Raw genomic sequence first — 25,267 nt, 5'->3', positions numbered from 1 at the left:
GAGCTCAGACGACCATAACTACATTTGTACAAAGAAAATAGCACAACATTAGCTTTTTCTCTATCTAGTTCTGGTTTAAACGCTAAATGTGATGTTAAGATGTTTTCTGTAAAGAAATTATTATTTCACAGATTTTATATTCTCTCTTTTTAAAATATAATTTCTAGTGATATATACTATAGCCATATCCTTGTTTTAAAAAACTATTTTTGTTGTTATTTTGTTGTGGTGGTGGTTAATATTGTTCTATGAGGTTTCACTATGTAGATAAGTGGGCCTTGAATTCATGAATCCTCCTGTCTCCACTTCCCAGGTACTGATTTTAAAAGTATGTAATTACTTGATAACACTTTTTTTTTTCTAAAATAAAGGTATTCTTAACATGAGAGACAAAGAATGGAGTCAATTTCATCCCTTGGTTGTATACAGTTTCTTTGCTGATTAAAAAGAGTGAGCTCATCATTAAACCAACCCTCTTCACAATGATAAAACAAAAATCCCTTTGTACAAGTTCAGGCAGGGAATCACTAAGAATTATCAGTGTATAATTATTATATATTATGCATTATTATAACTATGTCCTAGCATAAAAATGAATGATTTCTGTTTGAAAAAAGTACAGTTTTTTCATATACATTATGAGATCTATATTAAGTGAAAATTGAGAAGCTGCAAATGGATTCATAATTATTGATAAAGAAATATCAATATTAGTCATCAACAATGGATTAATAGCAAAGCAGATTATGCATGTGGCCATAGTTAATCTGGTAAATTGCTAAGCCTTTAATGTTTGTTATTGCATATTGACTTAAACCTAAAAATAGAAAACAAGAAAGAATTGTTTTAATCCCAAGGACAACCCACCTTCTAGATATTTTTCATAGTAAAAATAAAAAAAATATTTTTAATTTTTTAAAAATTTTCTTTTACATTCCATAAATAGTTCTTTCCCCACCCACCCCTGCCTCCCCGAGTCTGTCGCCTATCCACTCTTCCCAAAGACTAAGGGCTCCTATGGAGCTGAAGAGATTGTTCAGCTGCTAAAGGCTAGGCTCACTCACAACCAAAAATTATTATTTTGATTAAACATGGATCAATTTAATGCAGAAATATACTAGTCATTATATATAGACATATATGCACACAAACATATGTACCTATATATATGTATTTATAATCACTTACAAATTCATATATTTCTCATAAAATTAGCAAAAAAATTATAACACCAAAGTGGCATTGACAATATATTGATAATTTCTGCTGCCTTTGAGAATTATAATATTTGCTTCATAAGGTTTTGTAATGCTAAACTACCTGTGCAAAGGAATGTGTGTGGGTGAAGTTTTGATCTACATGAAGAAATGATATATTTCTACTGTCAGTATCAATATAATAGACTTGTATTTTCAATTAAATATTTAAAATTAATTCATTTTTTCCTTATGAAACATTATACATGGATGCAGTGATCTAGATATCCAGATGTTTTATCCTACTTAAATGGAAGCACCATGAGAAAAACAGTGTATATTTCTTTACTTTCCCTTTATTGATATTGCAAAAACACAAATACTTTCTAGTGGATTGCAGGCACTCAATATACCAGATAAGTAAGTAAATTCATTCATGTAAACTTATGGCTAGAACTGAATAAAAGTGCAGTTAAAATAACAATCCTGTAACATTTGGAAATAATATCTACGAATTTAGATTGAACAAAATAAATATAAATCATCCATTTAATTTATAAGACTAATTGCAAATTATGTACATATATTTATATAATCTCAAATATCAAAGTTAACCGAAAAGAAGATATAAGATTATATAGAAGCCACAATATGCACTTCATTTAAATTATGAATGCAAAAGGGCAATTAAAATGAAGTATGTTCTATTTATTTGTTTTAATAATATAATGTACCATGCTTTTTGTATAGTATTTATGTTTGGTTTTTGTTTTAACATAGAACTTGTATAAAAGCCTGAGTGAAGTGAAGGCTGAAGTGGAAATGGTAATTAAAACAGGACGTCAAATTGTGCAGAAAAAGCAGACAGAAAATCCAAAAGAGCTTGATGAAAGAGTAACAGCTTTGAAATTGCATTATAATGAACTGGGTGCAAAGGTGAGTGCCTACTTAGACCAAATTCACATTTTATAATATTTACCATATATTGTTAAACAACAGGCAAAGAAAAGATATACAATACCACCTTTATTGTATGCACAATACAACCCTTACTGTGCACCTCTGTCTCATTTGAGTATTTCCAAAGAAAACGATATCAAGATACATTTAGTCACAGACCAAGCTACACAACTGTCACCGGATACAGAAGGCCTAGGTCAGTCTCATGCAGGCTCCCTAGCTGTTCGTCCAGAGTCTGTGAGTTCCCACAAGATTAGGTCAGCTCTGTTTGGGGCCCCTATAACAGTGGGACCAGGACCTGTTTCAGATGCATAAGCTGGCTCTTTGGAATCTATTTCCTATGGAGGGATGCCTCTGCCAGCCTTGATAAGGCCCAGGAGCTTGGTCCTGCCTCAACTTGGTATGTTGTGCCTTGTTGACTCTCATGGGAGGCCTTACTCCTTCTGAATGGAGAAGAAGGAGGAGTGGATGGAAGGGGTGGTAGAAGGGATTGGATCACAAAACTGGAAGAGAGGAGGGAATGGAAACTGTAGTTGGCGTGTAAAATAAGAAAATGAATAAACTTAAAATATATACAAATAATCTCTGTCCATATAAATTGAAAAGAAAAGAAAGGTTAAGGAGGTACTTATTGGTAAATCAGGTAGTTATAAAAGGGTTTTCTTATTCTGAAGCCTTTCTGTTCAGTGGAAGAAATCTATTTGCTTTGGCTGGAAGATTTGTACATATTTAATATTCAGTCATAATAGGAGTAACACATTTAGAATGAATTTGGTGGAGTGAAATTAGCACAGTTTTACATTAACACAGAAATTTATAGATTTGTTTGAATTATTTTACAAACATTCTCTGAAATATTTATGCGTATATACATGTGTTTGGAATAATACCTGTTCCTTATTTCCTCCCCTCCTATTCCTTCCCAGTCCATTCTTAATATTATATAATTGTTTTTTCTTTTCTCTTTTTGATGATGTTGCTTCATGGGGAACTATCATGTTTAATACTTTTTTGACAAGATCATTATTAAAGAATTTCAATTTTCAAGTCTGAATGCTCAATTCACAAAAGCTTAATATTTACTACCATTTCTATACTGAAATTTTTTTCTGTGTACCTCAAAGACTTTCCAGTTCCTAGTTTTATTTTTATTTATTTATTTATTAAAGATTTCTGTCTCTTCCCCACCGCCGCCTCCCCTTTCCATCCCCCTCCCCCAATCAAGTCCCCTTCCCTCATCAGCCCAAAGAGCAATCAGGGTTCCCTGCCCTGTGGGAAGTCCAAGGGCCACCCTGAAATTTTTTGATGTGTGCTTTTTATTTATTTTTTAGACAGGGTCTTATGGAGCACATGACATTCTTGAATTCACAATCTAGCTGAGGCTGACTTTGAACTCCTGATCCTCTGCCTCCATCATTCAATTGCTGAGATTACAATAATATTCTACTAGGCCTGGTTAATGTGTGTGCTTTATATATAATTGTCTGTGCCAATTCTTTGCACAAATCCATTGCCTTTCACATGAGTAGTTTTTACGTAGCACACTACAGACAAAGATCACATGGAAGGTAGAGCAACAAAAGTAAAATTAGAAGACTGTTAAGATCATCACTTGATTATTATTAAGAATTTAATGAATATAATAATGATGCTAATCCCTATTTATCCCAGAAGCTACAAGTTTGATAGTTTATGCTTAATAATTTGACATTTAGTAATATCATTAATACAAAGTGATAGGAATACAAATAAATAATTTTTAATAGCATGTCAGAATGCTATTAGATAGAAAAATGCTTTGAATAGAAGAAATAAATTTGTATTTGAAGTAAATATTAACTTAGAATATCAATGATGAAAGGATTGTATATTAATAGCATCATAAAAAACTGTTATATTTAATGTATTTCTTGCCTAAGAAAAATAATTTTCTCTTCACTGACCTTCAAAATATCTTCAACATAAGTAATATTTTCACAAAACAAAGACAAAATGTTTTATTTGATGAAGTCATTCTTTTAATATACAAATAGAAAACCATTCTAATTTAATTCTCAGAATTTACATGCTGGTACTTTAGTTTATATTGCCATTTGTACTAAATAGTTTATACTACCACTACAACATGATGTACTGGGGAAATACCAATATAAGTAATGTTTTTCTTCAAACTTCTAGGGCTTGTCCTTCCGAGCTCAGAGAGGTGAACAATTCAGGGTACACGAATGTTGCTCCAGTCTCTGTGATCTGCTAGGAGCCCTGCTTAGTTACTTCTGTGGACCTTGTTCTCCTGGTATCCTCAACCCCTGTGGCTCCTGAAGCTATTCCCTCATCTCTTCTGTGGGGTTCCCCTGGCTTTGCCTAGTGTTAGACTGTGGGGTTCTGCATCCGCTCCCATCAGTTGCTGGATGTTGTCTCTCTGATGACAACAGGGCTAGAAACTGATCTATGAGTATAGCATTATATTCCCAGTTGTGTTTTCTTCCATCTTAGATTCCTGCGCTGTCCAGCTTGTTTGTTAGGCATCTAGTCAATGTCAGGTGTGTACTCCCTCTTCTGGCATGGGACTCAAATTGAGCATCCACCGGTTGGACACTCCCAGACGTTCTGTACTACTGTTATGCCAACACATCCTGGAGGTTGGGCAGATTTTAGGTTGAAGGGCTTGTGACTGGGTTGATATTACAGTCCCACTGCAGGAAGACTTGCCTGGTTACAGAAGATGGCCAGTTCAGGCTCTGTATCCTGCATTGCTAGGATCCTTTGCTACGATCACTCTCAAAGATTCCAGGGAGTTGCTTCACACCAGGTTTCCACAGAGTCCAACAGAAGCTCACCAATTCCAGTTGTCTCTCCCAGCACGCTCACCAACCCCCCACCTAACTCCTTATGTTCTGATCCCAAGCTGCCCCTAATCCCCTCAGAAAATCTATTCTATTTTGTCTTCAAGGGAGATCTATGTGCCCCACCTTAAGTCCTCCTTGTTAGTCAGACTCTCTGGGTTTGTGGTTTGCAACATTAGCCTTTCTTTATAACTAACTTCCACTTATAAGTGAGTGCGTAGCATGTTCGTCTTTCTAGATCTGAATTACTGCAATTCAGATGTTTTTTTTTTCCCTAGTTCCATCCATCTGCCTGCAAATTTCATAATGCTTCTGTTTTCAATAGCTGTGTAATACATTGTATAAATGTACCACATTTTCTTTGTTCATTTTTTGGTTAAGGGACAAGTAGGTTGTTTCCAAATTCTGGCTATTATGAATAAAGCCACTATAGCAAGTCTATAGCTAACAACACATTAAATGGAGAGAAAATAAATGCAATTCTAAAATCAAGAAGAAGACAAGGTTGTCCACTCTGTCGATATCTATTTAATTTTGTACTTGAAGTTCTGGTGGAAACACTAGGAAAACTGAAGAAGACCAAGTAATATAATTTGGAAAGGAAGAAGTCAAACTATGAATATCCACAGATGATATGTTAGTATATGTAAGTGACCACGAAGATCTAGCACAAAACTTCTATTATTTACAAACCCAGGGAGTACCGAGGCCAGTTTCACGAGGGGCAGCAGAGGATCACCAGAGGCCTTAGCGGGTCCCCTTGGTAGGTGGGAGACCATGGAGAGTGAGAAACAAGCCATACAGAGAGAGTTTGGGTATAGAGTTTATTTAGCCGGTTATGGAGGCAGAAAAGGGAAAGAAGAGGGAAAGAGGAGAAGGCAGAGAAGAGACTGGGGGGGGGGGCATGGAGAGAAGGCATGAGTTCAGCTTGCCTCAGCAGGAACGGGGGAGATTGGGGGTGAGTGGAGCTTGTCTCTTAAACGAACAGGGTACCCAGGTGACAGACCAAACAGCAGATTGTAACAGTCCCATTTCTTTCTTATAATAAAAAGGCTAGAAGTTAGGCATAGCAGGTTGAAGGAATTGGGACAGCGGATTCTCAACATTGCTTCCTGCTTATTTGTGGAGTCATCTTGGGGGGGTAGAGGCTGAGAAAGTTGGGTGCTGGTCACATTCTGGGGTAACTGATCACTTTTCTCCTGTTCAGGCTTTGTGGTATGGAACTATCTGGTGTCTCTTGGACCTGGCAAGGTGTTGGTAGAATAGTCGACAAAGTTAAGATTAGAAAGAAAAAAAAAAATAGGACCGGGGAATTGAGAGGGGTGTATCTGACCTGTTTAAGGATCATTCTTCAATTTGGGTCCCAGGAACACATAAGAATTTTTTAAGTTTATGAAAATATAAGTTTTAAACATATACATTGTATAAACAGTAGCATATTTATGGCAGAATGACTGTGACTGATGGTTTTGCACAATGAAAAGTATTTTTAAGACTGAAAGGCAGTATGAGAGAGAAATTTGATAACATGTGTTTTTCTCACACCTTTATAACTTGCAGGCACACACCATAATAACTTGCATTTGTATAACTTAAAATACCCTTTATTTAGAACATATTAAGAAGTTGTACTAAAATTTGTTTGGTGAGTTTCTCCTTTTAAACTGATAAAATCTTTTAGCTGTCAAACTGCATCAGAGATCTTTGAGAAGAATAAAATTTTATTTGAGTTATTGACTAAAAAACAACAGAGACTCTCCTCAGGGACCTCCTTGGTCCTTGAGAGTCGTGTTTACCTTTTGTTGTTAGAAGAAGATCCTGCAAGTTAGAAAATATGTAGGAAGACAACCCTACCTTGACCTGAGCAGCTAGGCTGTCGATTCCATTGATAGTGTCCACTGTCTGGAGACCCCCAGTTTACATGAAAAGCAGTTTTTTTCCCAATGGAATCACTTTCACTTGATGACGTGAATTGCAGATGAATGTTTTCTGCCCATCTGTCTTCTGTCTTTTTTGGAGGAAGTAGAGTGCTGCTGCTAGGAGTCAACCTGTCTCTCTGTTATGAGAAGTCTTTTAATAATTAAACATTTAAATGTCATATTCCCCAGATCTCTGAGCAGTTGAAGGCTGTTTACTGGGTATAGATAAATTTTAACGACAACATAGGATTTGCCTGGAGAGCTGGGTGCAGGCTTGACTGTTTTGGCTCTCAACCGGTGATATTTATACTTGTGAAAGACAAAGAAGAAAAAAAAAACTGTTTGCAATAGAAACGTAACAGTAGAACTGACAATACTGGACAATAGCTCAACATACCCTTAAGCAGGGTTGGTCTACATATACAGCATTTCCATAATAGACTCAAAAGCACACACCAGTCCTAAGCATAAGACCCAGTGCTCTCTCAGTCTGGAATGATATACAATGAACAGACAATATAACATTTAACAGTAAATATACATACATTTATACCCAGTTAAATCCAAGTTTTATACACATATACACACAGAGTTAAAGCCAACTTATGTTTATACAAAGTTAACTCAAGTCACTTTTACACACACACATTTAACAGGAGTTAGGAGAAGTGTGTGTTTTTATTGGGCCCTACCAAAAGCATATCACTGCACAAAACACACATGTAACAGAGTCAATAAGAGGAATTTAGAGACAAAAAAAAATGTTAGTAAACCATGAGACTAAGCAAGGTATAACTCAGTAAAGATGGCAGGACTTGGTCACATGACCTACCCTTAGTCAAAATTGTGGTGAGGTCAATTTTGACCTTAGTCAAAATAGTGGCAGTCATGTATTGTATAGAAAGACTTTTTAGGGAATTTTAAACAGATATAAACAACAAGAGTGGCATAGATGCCATGTAGAACATACATTTAAAACAGAATTACATCTGTGTGGCTATACCATTCACACATTCTTTCATACATGAAGTAGAGAAGAAAATTACTCAGCACCACGAACCACTGCACCATCAGCCATTGTAGGGAGTGTGGGCTGGAACTGGAAACAGTTGCCTCCCAGATCCGACTAATCTTGCCAGTTTCTGTGGGACCAGCAGAAGTGGTAGCAGAGATAGAATAATAGGAATAGGAGTGAGAGAAGGAATACTAGCCAGAAAAAAGAGTGTTTGCAGGCAGGTAGGGATGGGGCTGCCCAGGCAAAGTAAAAGCAGACAGGTGTGAGATGCTGGTGGTGGGGTACCGACAGTCCTATTTGCTGGTAGATATTAGAAAGCTCGCACTTTAGGTTGTTATCCAAAGGGTATGCAGACCCGGTTTGAAATCTGTAAGATTTAGGGTCTGCCAAAGACACAGCAGGGGGGAGGTTGGATGGATAGTTTTTGAGGGTTTGTCTCCCATGGTTAAAAATGTGAGAAAGGCAAAACCCCAAAGACAAGTAATCGGACGTTTCTGGAATAGCACGCGGGTTGAGAGTTAGGCCAGCCCCCATTTCAAGACAGTCAGTACAGAAAATTGGGGGCAAGATAGAAATGCTCCTAGCAACCTAAACGGTGGTAGATAGGACCACTTTCAAGAGAGAAAAAATAAAAAAAGGAAAGAAAATCCGAACAGTGTGGACAGGACCACTTTTGAGTAGTCCAAACAGCGGTGGCGCCAAATCTCAGTTTTTAGCCATGGGGAGCAACCAGAGGTGAATGTGAGTGTAAGGGGAATTGGCAAAGAGAACCTTACCATTTGCAGTGATGGAGCAGGCACAGGATGTTGGAAAATGGTCCTAGTCCAGGGTCCCCACAAGTCCTTGGCCAGTCCACCTGTGGGCAGGAAGGAATGTGGAGAAAGCCTGGCTGAGTCATGCACCAATGTTATTATTTATAAACACATGGTGGTGGGGGACCAGTCCCACAAGGGGGAGCAGTCCCATGAGAGGCAACAGTGGGCCACCTGAGGCCTCGACAGGTCCAGAGAGGCCTCAGTGTGTCCCCTTGGTCAGTGGAAGACTGCACAGGGTGAGAGATAAATATACCATACACAGAGAGTTTGGGTATGGAGTTTATCTAGTCAGTTATGGAAGTGTATGGAAAGGGAAAAGAAAGGAAGGAGAGAAAGTGGAGAGAAGGGAGAGGGGCAGAAGCTTCCTCTCTAGAAGAAGGGGAAAGAAAGAGAAAGAGGATGGAGAGAAGGCATGAGTTCAGCTTGCCTCAGCAGGAGGGGACAAGATTGGGGGTGGGCAGAACTTGTCTCTTAAAGGGACAAGCACCCAGTTGACAGACCAGGCCAGCAGATTATAACAACTTCTACAGTTGAACATACCTTCAAGGAAGTATCTGGATATGAGGTCAATGCAAAAATCAGTAGCCGTTCTATATATAAATGACAGACAGAGAAAGAAATCAGGGAAACAACATCATTTACAATAGCCTCAAATAATATAAAATATATTGGTGTGATTCTAACCAAGCAACTGAAAGTTCTCTATGCTTAAAAACTACAATTCTTTGAGAAAAAAAATTGAAGAGGCTATCAGAAAATGGAAAGATTTTCCATGGTCATGGAATAGTAGGATCAACTTAGGAAAAATGTCTGTCATACCAAATGCAGTCTACAAATTCAGTGCAATCCCATCAAATTTCCAACACAATTCTTTATAGATTTTGAAAGGATAATACTCAACTTCATAGGCAAAACAATAAAATTCAGGATAAGTAAAACAATCCTGTTAATAAAAGAACTTCTGGAGGTATCACCATTCTTGATTTAAAGTTGTTATACCCCACAATAGTAGTAAAGACCATGGTACTGAAATAAAAGCAAGCAGATTGATCAATGGAATTGAATTGAATACCCAGATGTAAATTTGCACACCTACGAACAAAGAATCCAGGAATATACAATGTAAAGAAAAATATAGCATCTTCAACAAATGATGCTTATCAAACTGGATAATAGCATGTAGAAAAATGAAAATAGATCCATATTTATCTCCATGAGCATTCAAGTCCAAGTAGATCAAAGACTTCAGCAGATACACTGAACCTAACAGAAGAGAACTTGGGCAAAAGACTTGAATGCATTGGCACAGGAGACAACTTCCTGCATAGAACACCAGTAGCAGAGGCACCAAGATCAACAAAATTAATAAATGGGACATCATGAAACTGGAAAGAACTTATAAAATAAAGAATATTGTCAATAGAAAAAAACATCAACCTATAGAATGGAAAAATATTTGTACCAACACCATATTAAACCAGAGGACTAATATAGAAAAATATATGAAGAACTCAAGAAACAAGATATCAACAAACCAAATAATCTAATTAAAAATTGGGGTACATCAAAAAGTGTACATCAAAACAATAACTACTGAGGTACTTTAGTGTTAGTGATGTTTGGAATTCTTTTTAAATATTAATATGCCTTTCTCACAGACAAGGACAATGTAAAAAGATTTCCTTAAGGTGGCAGTATCTCCTGTTTTATAAAATCCTACTCGGTTGGATATAAACAAAATGAAATAAGTAAAAATCAATAATGCATTAACTATAAAAATTGGATCTTTTTGAAATATTGAATCTAGAATCCTTTTCTACAAATACTAGAAATTAAATAACTATGCACAGAAACATGATATAAAGTTTTTTTTTCTTTATTTTTTTGACTCCTGCACAGAAATAAAGTCCTTGCAGGCTAAAGGTTTATACTTCTCCTGGGGAAACATTAGAAATGAAAATATGTTAAAATATTTAATATAGACCAGTGAGATGGCTCAGCTGGTAAAGAAACTTGCTACCAAGCCTGATGCTTTTAATTCAACCCCTGGAACTTCACAATGTAGGAGAGACTCAAATCCTACAAGTTGTTCTCTGAATTCAACCTATGCTCTATGGCAGAGGAAAGCATGCACACATATGCATGCACACACACACACACACACACACACACACACACTCATAAACACAGTCATTCACCCCACTACCACTGCCAACCCCACCCAGGAAATAATATAAGGGAAAAAGAGAAGAAAGCAGTGAGTCTACTCGCTGGTGAGATGGCTCAGTCATTGAAGCACATGTCTCACAACCATGAAGACTTGACTTGAATTTACAGAACCCACATAAACATACTGGATGTGGTTGCTCATACTTATAGGCCCATGTTAGGGAAACAGAGATATAAATATTTCTGGGCTAAATACCAATGCTATTAATTTGATTAGTGATTCACAGACAAATAAGAGACACTGTTACAAAGGAGATAGACAGTATTTTTTAAGCTAACACTTAAAGTTGACTTCTGCTCTTTACACACATATATGAATGAATATATATATATGTGTGTGTGTGTGTACACACATAGAATCACTTTTATAATTAAATACCGACAACACACATGAGCATGTATATACCTGGCTATATATATTTAAATTTTGAATGTGCATCCAAGATATATATATATATACATATATATATGTGTGTGTGTATATAGTAAAGGAGAAAATCAATTTTTTGAATATTTGTATCAGCATTTATATATCATGGTCAATACTTTAAATGTAATTACATTGCCAGTAGTTATTACACATACTCATGCACATACATATCTCCAGAGTCTGAAGCATACGCATGAATTTGTATTGTTGTTTTTATATCTTTATACAGTTTTATAACAGTTGGAACTAAATTTAAGTTAGTCTATTTTTCAGATAATATATTACCAAAACAAAATCTTAAATGGGGAGTGGTAGTACATGCCTTTGATGCAGCAGGGCTACATAGAGAATTCTGTCTCAAAAACAAAATAAATGCAATAAACAAAAACAAATAAATCTTTCTGTGATTTTCTTTACCAAGAAAATAGTAGTATAAATAAAATTTAACATGTAGTTGTATATACAGGTTTTAAGCCATTTCTGAAAACAAATACACACACACGTGTGTGTGTGTGTGTGTATGTGTATATATATATATATAGCCAAAGCTTTCAATCACCATAGATGGTAAAAGCAAGACATTGCATGACAAAACCAGAATTAAGCAATATATATCCACAAACCCAGCCCTATAGAAGTACTAGAAGGAAAACGCCAACTCAAGGAAGTTAGCCACACCAACAAAACCACAGGCAATAGATAACTTCACACCAACAAATCCCAAAGAAGGGAAACAAACACGTTATCACCACCACTAAAACCAAAAAGAAAAAAAAAAAAAAACACCCAAAAACTAAAAAAAGCAAGAATTAACACTCATGGGTCATTAATATTTCATTATATCAATAAACTCATTTTGCCTATAAAAAGTCACAGGCTAACTGTGCACAGGGTACAAAAACAGGATCCATCCTTCTCTTGCATATAAGAAACACTCCTCATCCTCAAGGACAGACATTTCCTCAGAGTAAAAAGTTGGGAAAAGATTTTCCAATCAAATGGATTTCAGAAAGAAGCTAGTGTAGCTATCCTGATATCTAACAAAATAGACATTTAAACTGATATTAATCAAAAGAAAAGGAAAATGAAATTTAATATTCAGCACAGAAAAAATCCATAAAGATAAAGTCTCAATTCTAAACATTTGTGCCCCATTATAAGGGCATCACATTCATTAAAAAAAAAAAATAGCGGGAGATTTCAACACCACATTCTCACCACTGGAAAGATTTAGGTTTTAAACCTTGGGAGTAAATGTGTATATATACAAAATCATTTTTCAAATGTTATGAGTAAAATTTTTAGTTTTAAAATTATTTTGCCCTTTTTGATAGAAAATCTCCTTAAGAAAAAGTGGTGGTTGGTATTCTATGCAAAAGTAATTTGAAAATGTAATGGAGATGAAATTGGTAATTCTATATATTGCTCAAATTTTTTTGCCTCTGTAAATAAATATTCCTTTTTGATAGCCCCATAAACATGAGAAAGATTCATTTTCATTATGAATTCTGTAATCCCGTTTGTCCGTGTCTCTCTCAAATGACAATAGGTTTCCTATGACAAATAGGTTATGTCTTCAGTTTGACTTGTATTATTCTATTTATTCTAAACTTTGGCAATAAATGCTGTTTTTCTTTTACTTAGAAACAAATTACTTTGTTTTCTGTTGTTGTGCTATCATTGCAGAAGATACCAGATGCTGCATTTTGGCTAAGCATGTTAGTTGGTGAAGACTTTTCACTTACTATTAATTTCCCCACTACATGACTTTTCTAAAATAAGATGGAAACAGCATGTAAGAAAATAGTTATTTTACAGTATTGGCAATGTAAAAATTACAATCAAATGACTGCAAATAAACTTGACTTACAAAGTAGGCCAAATTTGCTATGTTATTATTATTATTTGCTATGTTATTATTATATTTAGGTAACAGAAAAAAAGCAACAGTTGGAGAAATGCTTGAAATTGTCCCGCAAGATGAGGAAGGAAATGAATGTCTTGACAGAATGGCTGGCAGCAACAGATATGGAACTGACAAAGAGATCAGCCGTTGAAGGAATGCCAAGTGATTTGGATGCTGAGGTTGCCTGGGGAAAGGTAAACTGTTTATTATTGAAAGTAATTTTTAACATATATGATGACTTACAAGAAACGATTTTATAACTGAATAGTAATGCCTAACAGTAATAGAATTATCAATATTGCTTCAATTCATTTTTACTTTTCTCTAAAATTAATCAGGACCTAACTGGGTATTTAAATGAAATGGTAAACTTTACAAACAATCACCCCAAAGCATACACTGAATAAATGGGTTATAAGTAAATCCTTGAAAATATGTACATTACTAAAAACACAGAGTTCAAACTTCTATAAGTATTCTAAATGAATTTTGTGTATTTAATGGTCTAAATCTATCATTCACAGTGATTAAGTTCAATGTTTTACTAGTTTATTTCAAACTAGTGTGCCTAGTTGCAACATCCAACTAGATGCAGCCAGATGCAGTGATTGTGGACGGTTCAGCATATTGCCAAGGTCATAACCAGAAAGAATCTAAAGGGAACAGTGAAGGTTCTATCATTCCTGTCACCAAAGGGCATTTGACCTACTTTCGTTCTAGTTGGGAAATTCTTGTCATTTCTCTTGACAGTCAGAAAGACATTTATTGCTTCCTAGAATTTAAGGTCAAACACTCGTAGCTTAATAGTTTCCTAGGTGATTCATTACTAGAGTATTTGAAATTATCTTAATAAAAGGGAAGTAGCTGATGTAGCTGGTATTAATAGCAAATTTTCATCTGAGACTTTGCCAAGGCATTGGGCCATTTAAGAAACATGCTTACTCTCATTTCTTCAAATTAGTAAGTATTTCAATTAATTAGCTATGGACGTTAATTGCACTTATATTTAGTTTAGTAAGGGTAAACATTACGCTTCAAATCTGAAAAAAGTGCATTATGCAAAAACTTATAATATGATGCCACACTTTAAACCATTTCTCTTTGTGACAATTTACAGGATTTGTAATGGTGAAATTTTCATATAAATAGTGGTGGATTACATTTCTTTTCTCTCCACTTAGAATAATTCTTTCAAGTTACAGATGTTGTTTCAAAATCATATATTATATGAGATTATTATGATAAGGAAAAATAGATAATATAGACTAAAATTGAACTTGCTTCATATATCCCTTACCAGTCTACCATTATAATGATTTTATATATGTTTGTTTAGATTAAATCACCAATTATATGCTTAGTTACAATCTAGGCTATTCTAAAAATTCGGCCAAGGTACAATGTTTCAGAGAAAATAAAGATAAGATGTTATCGAAAATAAGTTTACCAGTTCAGGGTAAAGGAAGTATCTTTGGCATAAGAAATCATTCAGAGTCCTTTGGTTATATTTTTAAAATCTTTGGTTATTTCTACTCTTTTCATAAAACTTGTTCACTACTGCTGAGTTTTAAATTTCACCCACAAGGAAGATAATGAAGTGGAGAACAGTAGTTCTCTCTCAGTGATGAATGGTAAGAGCTCCATGCTTTATTCCTGCTCTTATTTCATTTGTCCGAGCTAATGTAGCCTTATCTATTTACCAGAGTTGGTAACAAAATATGGACTTTAGATGAGCAAAGCTGTACCATGGTTAAATGACCTTGCACTAAAATGGATACATAGATAAAGCATTTTCAGAGATAATTATCTTGGCTAATGCAATATCTTACTGACCTTTTACCGCAGTAACTAAAGAATGAGAAAAAAGTTTCACGTAACCTGTAAACCTATAAAAAATTATCAGTGATTAGCATCTTCTAGTATAAGTCTCCATAAAACAACCCAACCCAAACTAAACATATATATCAGGGTGTAGTTTTTTAATGTATTTATTTTATATACTGACCAGTTTCCCCTCCTTCCTCTCATCCCATCTGTTCCCTCATCCCCTCCTTCTTATCCTGTTTCTCTTCAGAAAAGTGGCAGTTTAGTTGATTCTGTCCAAACTATTTTCATTCTTCACATTAGTCACATCTATGGGCATATCTGGATGCCAAATTAATCTTCTTATGATGACACTAGTCATATAGATTCGTTATCACTTTGATATTATTGTAATAGTTACCTCTGTAAATGTTCTATTGCTATAAAGGCTATTCTTTATCATGTGACTTATGGGGAATATAAAACAGAATCTGACAAGGGAAAAGACCTGCAATGTAGAAGATTTCTGTAATGATGCATAAAGAACAAGATCTAGACACGGAAAGATTTGGAAACTCAGCTAGTTGCCTTTTATAAGCAAGTTAGGAGACAATTTAAACTTACATCAAATGTGCTTTTCTTTGGAATCCTCATAAGGATTTTTTCGCAATTTTCTGAAGAGGTATATTTCCATTAACTTCACAAACAAACAGAAATCAAACCAAAACAAAAAGCATTAAAATTTCACATCACAATGGCTTTTGGTAAGTTCTTTAAATTATAGGAGGTTTGAGTATTCTGGAGTTATGACCACAGACTGAGTCTTCATCTCCCACTCTGTTCCTATTCAACACATTTTTACTACATTGTCCCTGTGACCCTTTTGACTTTTTAACCCTTTTGGTTTCTTGGCCTCCTGACCTCTTTGTATTCTGACTCTCTCCTCTCTCCTTCTGCCACTCCTCATATGGCCTGGTCCAATTTGCCAGGCATGTTCACTGTGAGCTTCCCAGATGTCTCTACCTCTGCTTGTTTTACTTTTATCTATAATAAAAAAAAAAAAAAAAACTCAACTCCTTGGAAGCAGTTATGTCTTTTATTTACTTTTTTATTGACACTTCTATAGTCAACATAGCCTTCTATATGATGTAACTTTAAACATATGATCCTCCCGCTTTATCCTCCCAAATGCTGGGATTACAAGTAAACAACACTTTGCTCAATCATCAAATAGTATTTTTAATGCTTTAAAAATAAATGTGATTAGTTATATACAAGAAAATCAATTCTAAGTATCTCATTAATGAACAAATTTGTCTAGCATCTTACCCGAGATACATAAAAGTAAATATTTATGTGAATACATAGATATTTACTTAACGATCAATTTTAGTAGCAGCTCTAAGTTTATTTATTTATATGTTTCTGGTTTAACCACTAACAGATTTTATTTATTTTAATTTAGTGTCATCATTGAAAATTCCAAATAATTTAAATAAGCTCTCTAAACTCACAGTGCCATCTAAAACCTGAGTTAGACATGATTCCCTAAAATGTTCTTGTCCTATGCTATTTTGTATCCATTAGTTTCTTTGTAATAAATATTGCATTGTTTTATAGGAGTTGATGTCTAACAGAATCAAAAAGAGAAACATTGAATTCTATTCAGCATATTAAAAAATGTAAAATAACTGATCAGTATAAATTGATACTAACAGCACTATAGCTAGGAGGTAGAAAATAGCCAAAAGCATCTAGACGAGTCCAGAGTAGAGAGATAAAGTACAAGATAGAACACGGCCAGCAGACTGGTCCTGAGAGCTAGATAGAGGGAGAGAGACCAAGAGAAAAAAAAAGGGGGGGGGTACAGCAAAATAAGACTAAGTTTGGGCAAAACAGAGAGGCAAAAAAGAGGAAGAGAAAAAAGGAAGCGGAACAAGAATAGCAGGTTTATCAAAGATAAGGAGTAACTGGCGATGGAAGCTCCTGAGCTAAATTCATAGTAGATGGTGAGGGGGAGGGAAGAAGAGCCAGGATGCCAGCAGGGACTCTGATGTGTAGCAGGTACTTGTGATACTGAGGGAGCCTTAGCCAGCATGCTCTTTGGTATGCTAATAGCCACCATTGATAGCTATTTATCTCCTCTGCCAGTGATTAGGGAAATTGCTACTTTTTGTATAGAGGAACCTACTTTGCAAGTTCCTAAGGAATATTGGCTTTTGTCTAACCAAAACAATAATTTGGGGAAATGGAGTTACCTCTGGACCTGACAATATTTAAATAACCACCTACGAAATAACATATTTTACTTTTCACTTTTATTTAATGGCTAAGCATTTACAAAGCTCAACATAAAGGACAGTTATTAGCTTCCTAAATTACCTTTTTTCTTGCCACTTCAATGATAAAATATAATGATTACTACTACCCCATACAACCTCATCTCAAAATGTCTTTCTGTTTGACAGAGGTTTCTTAGCAACAAGTAGAAGCTACGGGGGAAAGCTGCAAAATAAACAAATGAGTAGACTTGGAGTCTCATGTTTAATTGGTCAGCCCAAAAGTAGTTAGCACCACAGTATTCTGCACAGTTGTGCACCACTGGAAAATATCATTAATATAAGATCCATTCATTTCAACAGTCTGATGGGGTATATATCCATATCTGTTAATTATGTTCTGTGTTTTTTTTTAAACTTATACTGTTTAAAGAAATCTAATTTCTCTTCCTAGTTTGTGGGAATAATTGCCTCATCTCATCACCCTCTTAACTACAAAAGTATGAGAACCATTTCTTATTTCTAAAGTCTGTTACACTATCATTCCCATGAAAAATTACATATCTGTTTTAAAAGAGAGCATAGTAATTAATCTGTGAAGTGAAATATCACTAGCAGATCATTAACTTGGTACAATGAATGCATCAAACAGCTGTTACTTAGAAAATAGAACATCTGTTAAATGCCATTGAAGTCACTATTCACTGTCATTATAGTTATGGCTATAATTTCTGTTCTGCACATTCTGCTTTCATGAAAATCTTTACTACATGATGCATTATTAATAAAAACTCAATATCCATTGCTATAAAATCCAAATTTTAATGTTTTATATTATTCTTAAACTTATTCTGTTGCATAGTCTAAGAATAAAATATGTCCTGCAACGTTAAGCCATTATAATTTCAAGGTCTCAAAAAAGTAATTAATTTAAAATTCCACTATGTGTAAAGCATGTTAGATTGTATTATGCACTCTTGAGAAACACAGCATGCATATACTATCAATTTAAAGGTAAATATAGATTGTCATTTAAAATTTAAAAATCTCAACATGATAAATTTCCATCTTTTAATTTTGTTTCGACTGCCCTGTAACATGAAGGGCCAGGCCTGCTTGTTTTGGGGGTTTTTGTCTTGTCCGGTCCCCCAGCTGTTTAGTCCCAAACAAAATCACACATAGATCTCTATAAATTATAAAGCTGATTGGCCCATTAGCTCTAGCCTCTCATTGGCTAACTCTCACCTCTTGATTAACCCATTTTTCTGATCTATGTTAGCCATGTATCTCAGTACCTTTTTTCAGTGGGGCAGATCACATCCTGCTGCTTTGGGGGTGGTCTTGGCAGGAGTGGGAGGAATCAACTTCCCCCTTCCCAGAATTCTCCTGTTCTCATTACATCATTTCTACTTTCTGTCTGGTTTTTCTGCCTATATTTCCTACCTGGCCAATCAGCGTTTATTTATAACATGATTGACAAAATACAGACAGTTCTCCCGCACCCCCAGTTTCTCATGATTAGAAATGCTAGGGTGGTTACACATATACTTGTATGGCCAAACATTTGAAGATGTCTTTTATAAGCATATTGTTTTAGTTAGTCTCTCATATACATTTTAATGCATAAGACATAAATAATAACTAAAATAAAATTATGGTAGTATCCTAGTAAAGGGGATGATAATGTAATAAATGCCTGTAAAGTAGATATTCAGATAAATGTGTGGTTAGCTAGAAATATAAACTATAAGCAGACTGCCATTAAGAAATTGTTTTAAAAGGATTGAATGAGTGTACTGTGCCATTATATATAGAAGCTATCATTAGAATAATTATCATGGGAAATTTTCAGAGGCATTGAAAACTTGGAAGAATATATAGTTGAGATAGTAGGATGTTTTCAAGCACAAATAAGGCCTGTCTTGTGTTCCTGGAGAATAGTGACTACATGTTTGTTTATGTAAAATAAGATAATTATTGTAATAACTTTTATACGTGTAAAGTTAAAAATAAGAACATCAACAGAAACCAACAGAGTAGGTTTCCCCATCAAAATGTGAATTCATGATTTAGTGTATTCACTACAGTGTACGCACCTCATCATTTCTAAAATCACCTTCCTCCACTACTACCTATGAGGAATTGATCTGAATACATTTCTCACGTTGTCTATGACTACAATGTATAAAAATGTCCGGCGGAAATGAGGAGAGAACACGAGACACAAACGAACCCACGTGTACGAGTTTATTAAGAAGATTAGGTGCACGAGCTCGGTCAAAACGCTGTGGACAGAAGGGGGAGAAGAGAGAGCGTGGGAATGGCACATTTAGTTTTTAAAGGCTCCTCAGCACATGCGCAAAGGGGGGAAAGACATGCCCACTTCAGATGCTGATGAGAGGCAATGCTGTGCCCTGCCACTGCATTTGGGGGTTTCTGCATCAGACGCTGGTGACGCAGTTGGGGGGTGACCCACACATGTGCACAGGGTACGTATATGCGCGGGGTTCAGAACCCGGAAGTGCAGTCTTACAGGTGACTAAAGGAATTACAATGTAAATTTTTATAAGAAGAAATTAATCTGTTTTACCTAATTTACCATGATAATGAAAGCATAGCAGCCTTTAACTATTTAGTAGCCAGGTAATAGTACATTTGTTTACTAGAAATTATAAAACTTAGTTCTTAGTATTTCTGCACTTGCCTACTCATATAGTGTACTCAAAAATTTTAACATTTGCAGAAATTATTGTTTCAGTAGAATTCTACTTATGCTAATCATTTTCTGCTGCATCATAAAACTCCTTGCTGTCACCTAAGCAGTTCCAATTTTGATTTTCTTATGTTTCCAAAAGTATATGCAATTGGCAACTAGGTCAAAGTATAACATTGTGCATATAATCTTACTTTTTCCTCACCTTAATATCAGTGTAAGGAGCTTACACATTGAAACTTGAGGGAAAATCAAACAAACAAAACCCTAAGTATAATTTATTATAAAAGCAGGAATGATATTTTCTTCTATATCATTTTTATCTTTCATACCTAGAACAATGGTCACCTTCTATATTTGTAAAGAATATATTTTGCCCACTAGTTTACAGAAGGTTTTTTTTTTTTTTACAGAGTTGAAATCTAGTCCATGTCTATTCATTTCTCAATGAACTCAATGAACTATGTCTTCCCAAACCTGGTATTTTCATATTCCAAAAGACATTTAATAGTATTATCTGTGGCAATTCTACAATGATGTCTGGATTCTAAGAGGAATACAATAAACACTCATTATTATGTGTAATTATGTTACAAATTGATTTTATGAAATGCTAGTTTCACTCATGTACAACAAACAGTACCTACATTATAAGTAATCATTTCTGTCAAGCAGATAAATTCTTTGGCACAAGTTATCTCAGTACTGGTATTTTAATGCTAAAATGAGAACCGCAATCCAAACATAAAAATCCATATGTGAAAATGAATATTCATTAATAATTATTTTTTCAATAGTTGTTTTTAGCATGTTTATTCTTTCTGTTGATTTGATGTCCAAAAATAAAAATGATTGGAAATAAGGACATGACTGCTTCTAGGTATGGTTGAGGAGGATTTTATTTTAAATATGAGGGAGACGACATCCAGAGGCATTTGGAAAAGTCCAGGCTGAAAATGGCCAACAGAACAGACTGCATTATGAAAGGAAAAAAAGAGGGGGGTCAGCAAAAGAAGAAGAGAAGAGAGGAGAAGCAAAAGAAGACCAAAAGGGCAAAGAGAACCAAGTGAGGACCAAAAAACAAGAGACCATGTAGCCAAAATGGCTGAAGTTAAATAGGAAAGAGAAGTTTGGGAAAAGGAAAGATCCTTAGGGCCTAGGGAAGTTTAGGGTGGAGAGTAGGTGTGGGAAGTGTGGAAGAGCCAGGACTCTGTAATTGATACTAGCTGAGAGTGTAGTGACCACTGTCTGATCTGATTATTTTAATAGGCATCACAGTTAATCATTTGTCTGGATGACTTTGAGACTTAACAAAAACAGAACTCAAGCATCAGGAGTTGACTAGGATCTGATAGTATGGAGAAAAGATCACTATAAGGAATTGTGATGTATTCAGAAAAGACTTTTTGAGAACACCTAGGAATGAAAAATCTGCTGTCTGATAGAGATAGCTTCCTTGCATAGAACACTTCTGTACTTGTTTATACTTAATTTTATTTGATTCTACTTGTGAATTTACCCTGATTTATTATTGCTATTCCTCAGTGATTTTGTTTTGTTTTAACATTGATTTTGGTTATTAAAACATTGGCTTCTTTTAAAAATGACTTTTCCTCTTTTTATCAGTTTTGTGTATTTTTATTTCATACTTTAGAACACATTATGAGAAGGGTTCATTAAGTTTAATGAGGTATCAAAAATCTTTATATCTCCAAAAGGCTGATAATACTGCTGCAGTCAAATATTAGAACCATAGTTGTTTAGTTTTCTAAAAAACAGTATTTATTTTTAAATGAGTCTTAAATTGTCTGTCATTAGCCAATGCATGATTAAATTAATGAACATACAATATTAAATACATACAATATTAAATTAAAAATCTGAAGACTTAGTTTTTAAATATATATAATTTTGATTAATTAATCAATCACAGTTGTTTAATAGTAAACATCCTGTATACCCAGTAATGAAACTACAATAAAAAAATATGGAAGGATTTCATCATTCATAAACACATTGTTGTAGATTTATGGCCTTACAAATCTTTGCATCGGAACCAAACTCACAATCCTTTCACAAGTTTAAGTCTTAACGCTACACATGGTGCTTTACTCGAAGCTTAATGTTAATTTTTCCTACAGGCTACTCAGAAAGAGATTGAGAAGCAGAAGGCTCACTTGAAGAGTGTCACAGAAATAGGAGAGGCATTGAAAGCGGTGTTGGGCAAGAAGGAAACCTTGGTGGAAGATAAACTGAGTCTTCTAAATAGTAACTGGATAGCTGTCACCTCTAGAGCAGAAGAATGGCTAAACCTTTTGTTGGTAAGAAAAGTGGCAGAAGCTTTTCCACTCCTCTTTGTCAACAAGGAAACAAACAAAGCAAAATAAAAATGAGAAAATAAGAATTCAGGAACAATGTCTCTGTTTTAAAATTCAACTACAATTTATATATACTGATATATCACACCACAATTCTAAGATATTTTACAATACTTAATACTAATTTCTGTTTTTGATGTGTGACTTTAAGGCAATTTAAATACTGCATTCTTTTCTTTCTACAAATTAGAACAAATGTTCTAAGAATTTTGTCTAACCAATAAAAATGGCATGTTTCTGTACAATTCAGGAATACCAGAAACACATGGAAACCTTTGATCAGAATGTCCAACATATCACAAAGTGGATCATTCGCACAGATGAGCTTTTGGATGAATCTGAAAAGAAGAAACTACAACAAAAGGAAGACATTCTTAAGGTAGTAAAGAGAATATTATGAGAAGTCGTTTTCAAGCTGCACAAGTTAAAACAATCATGTTCAAACACAAAATACCAAAGACTAGACTTTTTTTTTTTATAAATCTAGCCATCTCTATTTCTTTTCTTTCTGTGTCACTTCCTTCTTTTGATCATCCACCATTCTTTCCTATTTTGCTCCCTCCATTCCTTTCTATTTTCCTTTTTTATTGGAATTACTGACATTGCAGAATTCTAAAATTTAGATAGTTTTTCAAGTTCATGTCTGACCTCTCTATACTCACTCAATCTCAGATCACAAAGAATTATGAGTATTTATTTTTCTGTCACATTTAAATTCATTTTTATTATAATGTCAGTATTCTTGTGTCCATTCATATAGCCCACAATAAATACTCATTTTTTATCTGCCAGTAACAAATTCCAATCTAAGAGTAGATTCAGTATCTCTGGTCTAAAAAACACTAAGTTCAGAGTGTTCCAGACTCTGAGCTTTAAAAAAAATATTTCTATCCTTTCACAGTAGAATATATTATAACTTTCAACATTGTTTCATTTACAAAATTATTTTAAAATATTACAGAAAATTAACTTTTAGATAAATTGATACTTATTTATGAAATATAAATTAATTTTTGTTTGTTCTTGGACCAATCATTAAGATACCACATTGTGGATATGCATATATTTTAGAAAAAACATAAATAAATTTTTAAAGCATTTTGGATAAGGAATATTGGACATGATATTGTCCATTATCAACAACTTATATAAACCAAATTTTTAATATCATGCATATGTAAAGAAAAGTAACATTTTAAAATAGGTTATCTCATTTTTAAATTTATTATTCAGGCATACTATGTTTTATGTTACAAGATCAAATTAAACTTTGCTTTAAAACATGATTTCTATAACAAGATATATAAATTGGAACTATATCTTCTTGATACTTTATCTCTATTTGATGTTATTTTATTTATTTTTCAATGAAATTAAAAGAGTCAGATCTCATTTAAATTAATAATTCAGTATATTTTTGGTTGAAATTTTAAACAATACACGATAATTATTACTGCTTCAAAATTCAGCTATTATTGTCTTTTCTGTCTTTCCTTTAGTTCAGTTACTAGTTTTTGAAACAGGATCTTCTTAAATTATGTAAGCTAGTCACGTGAATGCATTATGTAACATACATTACCTTTTTATTTGCAGACTTCTTGTCAGTCTTTCAAGAGTGTGGAGTTCTTAGCTGAACTCCACCATAATCAGCTCTTATTTTTTTGTGTTTGTGTCAATTAATTTCTTTTTCTATTAAAATATTAAAGACATTCTAGGATATCTCATGAATATTAACCTCACTATATGGATTATGTCTTTGAATGGATTTGTGTTTTACTCTATACTTTTAATTGGTAGTTGATTATAATCAAGGGTATCATGTAAATGTAAAATTCATGCAAATATTTTAATATTATCTAAACTGGATATTCGACATATGGGCTTTTGGCTGTTGGTTTATGTGCATCCCATCTCCTTTTATAAGCAATGCAGAATATTTATGTACTAGGGAATCAATCTTTCCCTTGATATCGAAGAAAATAAAGAAGATCTGAGATGCATCAGAGAAGAATGTAAAATTGTGCTTCCAGTATTTTCCCTCTGGAGCACATAATTCACTGGTGCCATAACTATTAATTCCAGTAAGGATAAAAGGAAATAAGACTAAATGCATAATAACACACTTGTTCCCAGACAATAACTAGAAGCCAGGACATTTTTCCTTGTCTTTCCTTAGAGGAGGTAGACAGATTAAAGAGACATATATGAAACTTCAAAATACTGTCCTAGTAATTTTAAGCTCACACACAGTTTCATTCCACTTCACTCTTATTGAAATTTGTGTTGTTCTTCCCACTCTGTTCTTCTGGATATATGCACACTTTTTCCTTGTGGCATCTTCTCCATTTTTTCCTCTGCCCCACCCTCCATCTCTTTCTCTTACTCTCTCTCTTCCTCTGTGTCTGTTCCAGTTTTGATTACTAACTTAAAGCCCTGTTTCTTACTCATGGAATATAGCGTTTAAAGGCCGAAATGAATGACATCCGTCCAAAGGTGGACTCCACACGTGACCAAGCAGCAAACTTGATGGCAAACCGAGGTGACCACTGCAGGAAAGTAGTAGAGCCGCAAATCTCTGAGCTCAACCGTCGGTTTGCAGCCATTTCTCAGAGAATTAAGACTGGAAAGGTAGGAAGATCTACTCCAAGGTGGAAACTTGTGCTAAATGATCTCTTGAGAAGGTTGCGCAATACACTGAAGGGATCAAGAAATCCCCACAACAAGGTTTTCAAAAGGAGTAAGAAGGCCAAAATATGCTTAAGGAAAATTTACCGCTGACTA

At 34.5% G+C, this 25,267-nt stretch overlaps 1 protein-coding gene across 1 annotated transcript in view; it reads left to right on the top strand.

Annotated features, from left to right (window-relative positions):
* The window catches only part of LOC126494487 (dystrophin-like), a 449,593-nt gene that overhangs the window by 358,191 nt on the left and 66,135 nt on the right, over window positions 1–25,267 (top strand). Inside the window, exons 28-32 of the mRNA XM_050131854.1 lie at window positions 1,977–2,132; window positions 13,337–13,507; window positions 22,250–22,429; window positions 22,737–22,865; window positions 24,944–25,114. Of these exons, the coding sequence (XP_049987811.1) occupies window positions 1,977–2,132; window positions 13,337–13,507; window positions 22,250–22,429; window positions 22,737–22,865; window positions 24,944–25,114 (807 nt within the window). The remainder of the gene's footprint in view (window positions 1–1,976; window positions 2,133–13,336; window positions 13,508–22,249; window positions 22,430–22,736; window positions 22,866–24,943; window positions 25,115–25,267) is intronic.

The sequence above is a fragment of the Alexandromys fortis genome, unplaced genomic scaffold (assembly GCF_014885135.2).
Source record: "Alexandromys fortis isolate MF-2015 unplaced genomic scaffold, M_Fortis_MF-2015_v1.1 scaffold_384, whole genome shotgun sequence".
Classification (NCBI taxonomy): domain Eukaryota; kingdom Metazoa; phylum Chordata; class Mammalia; order Rodentia; family Cricetidae; genus Alexandromys; species Alexandromys fortis.
Note: the sequence above shows the minus strand (reverse complement) of the source record. Positions and strands in the feature narration are given on the sequence as shown.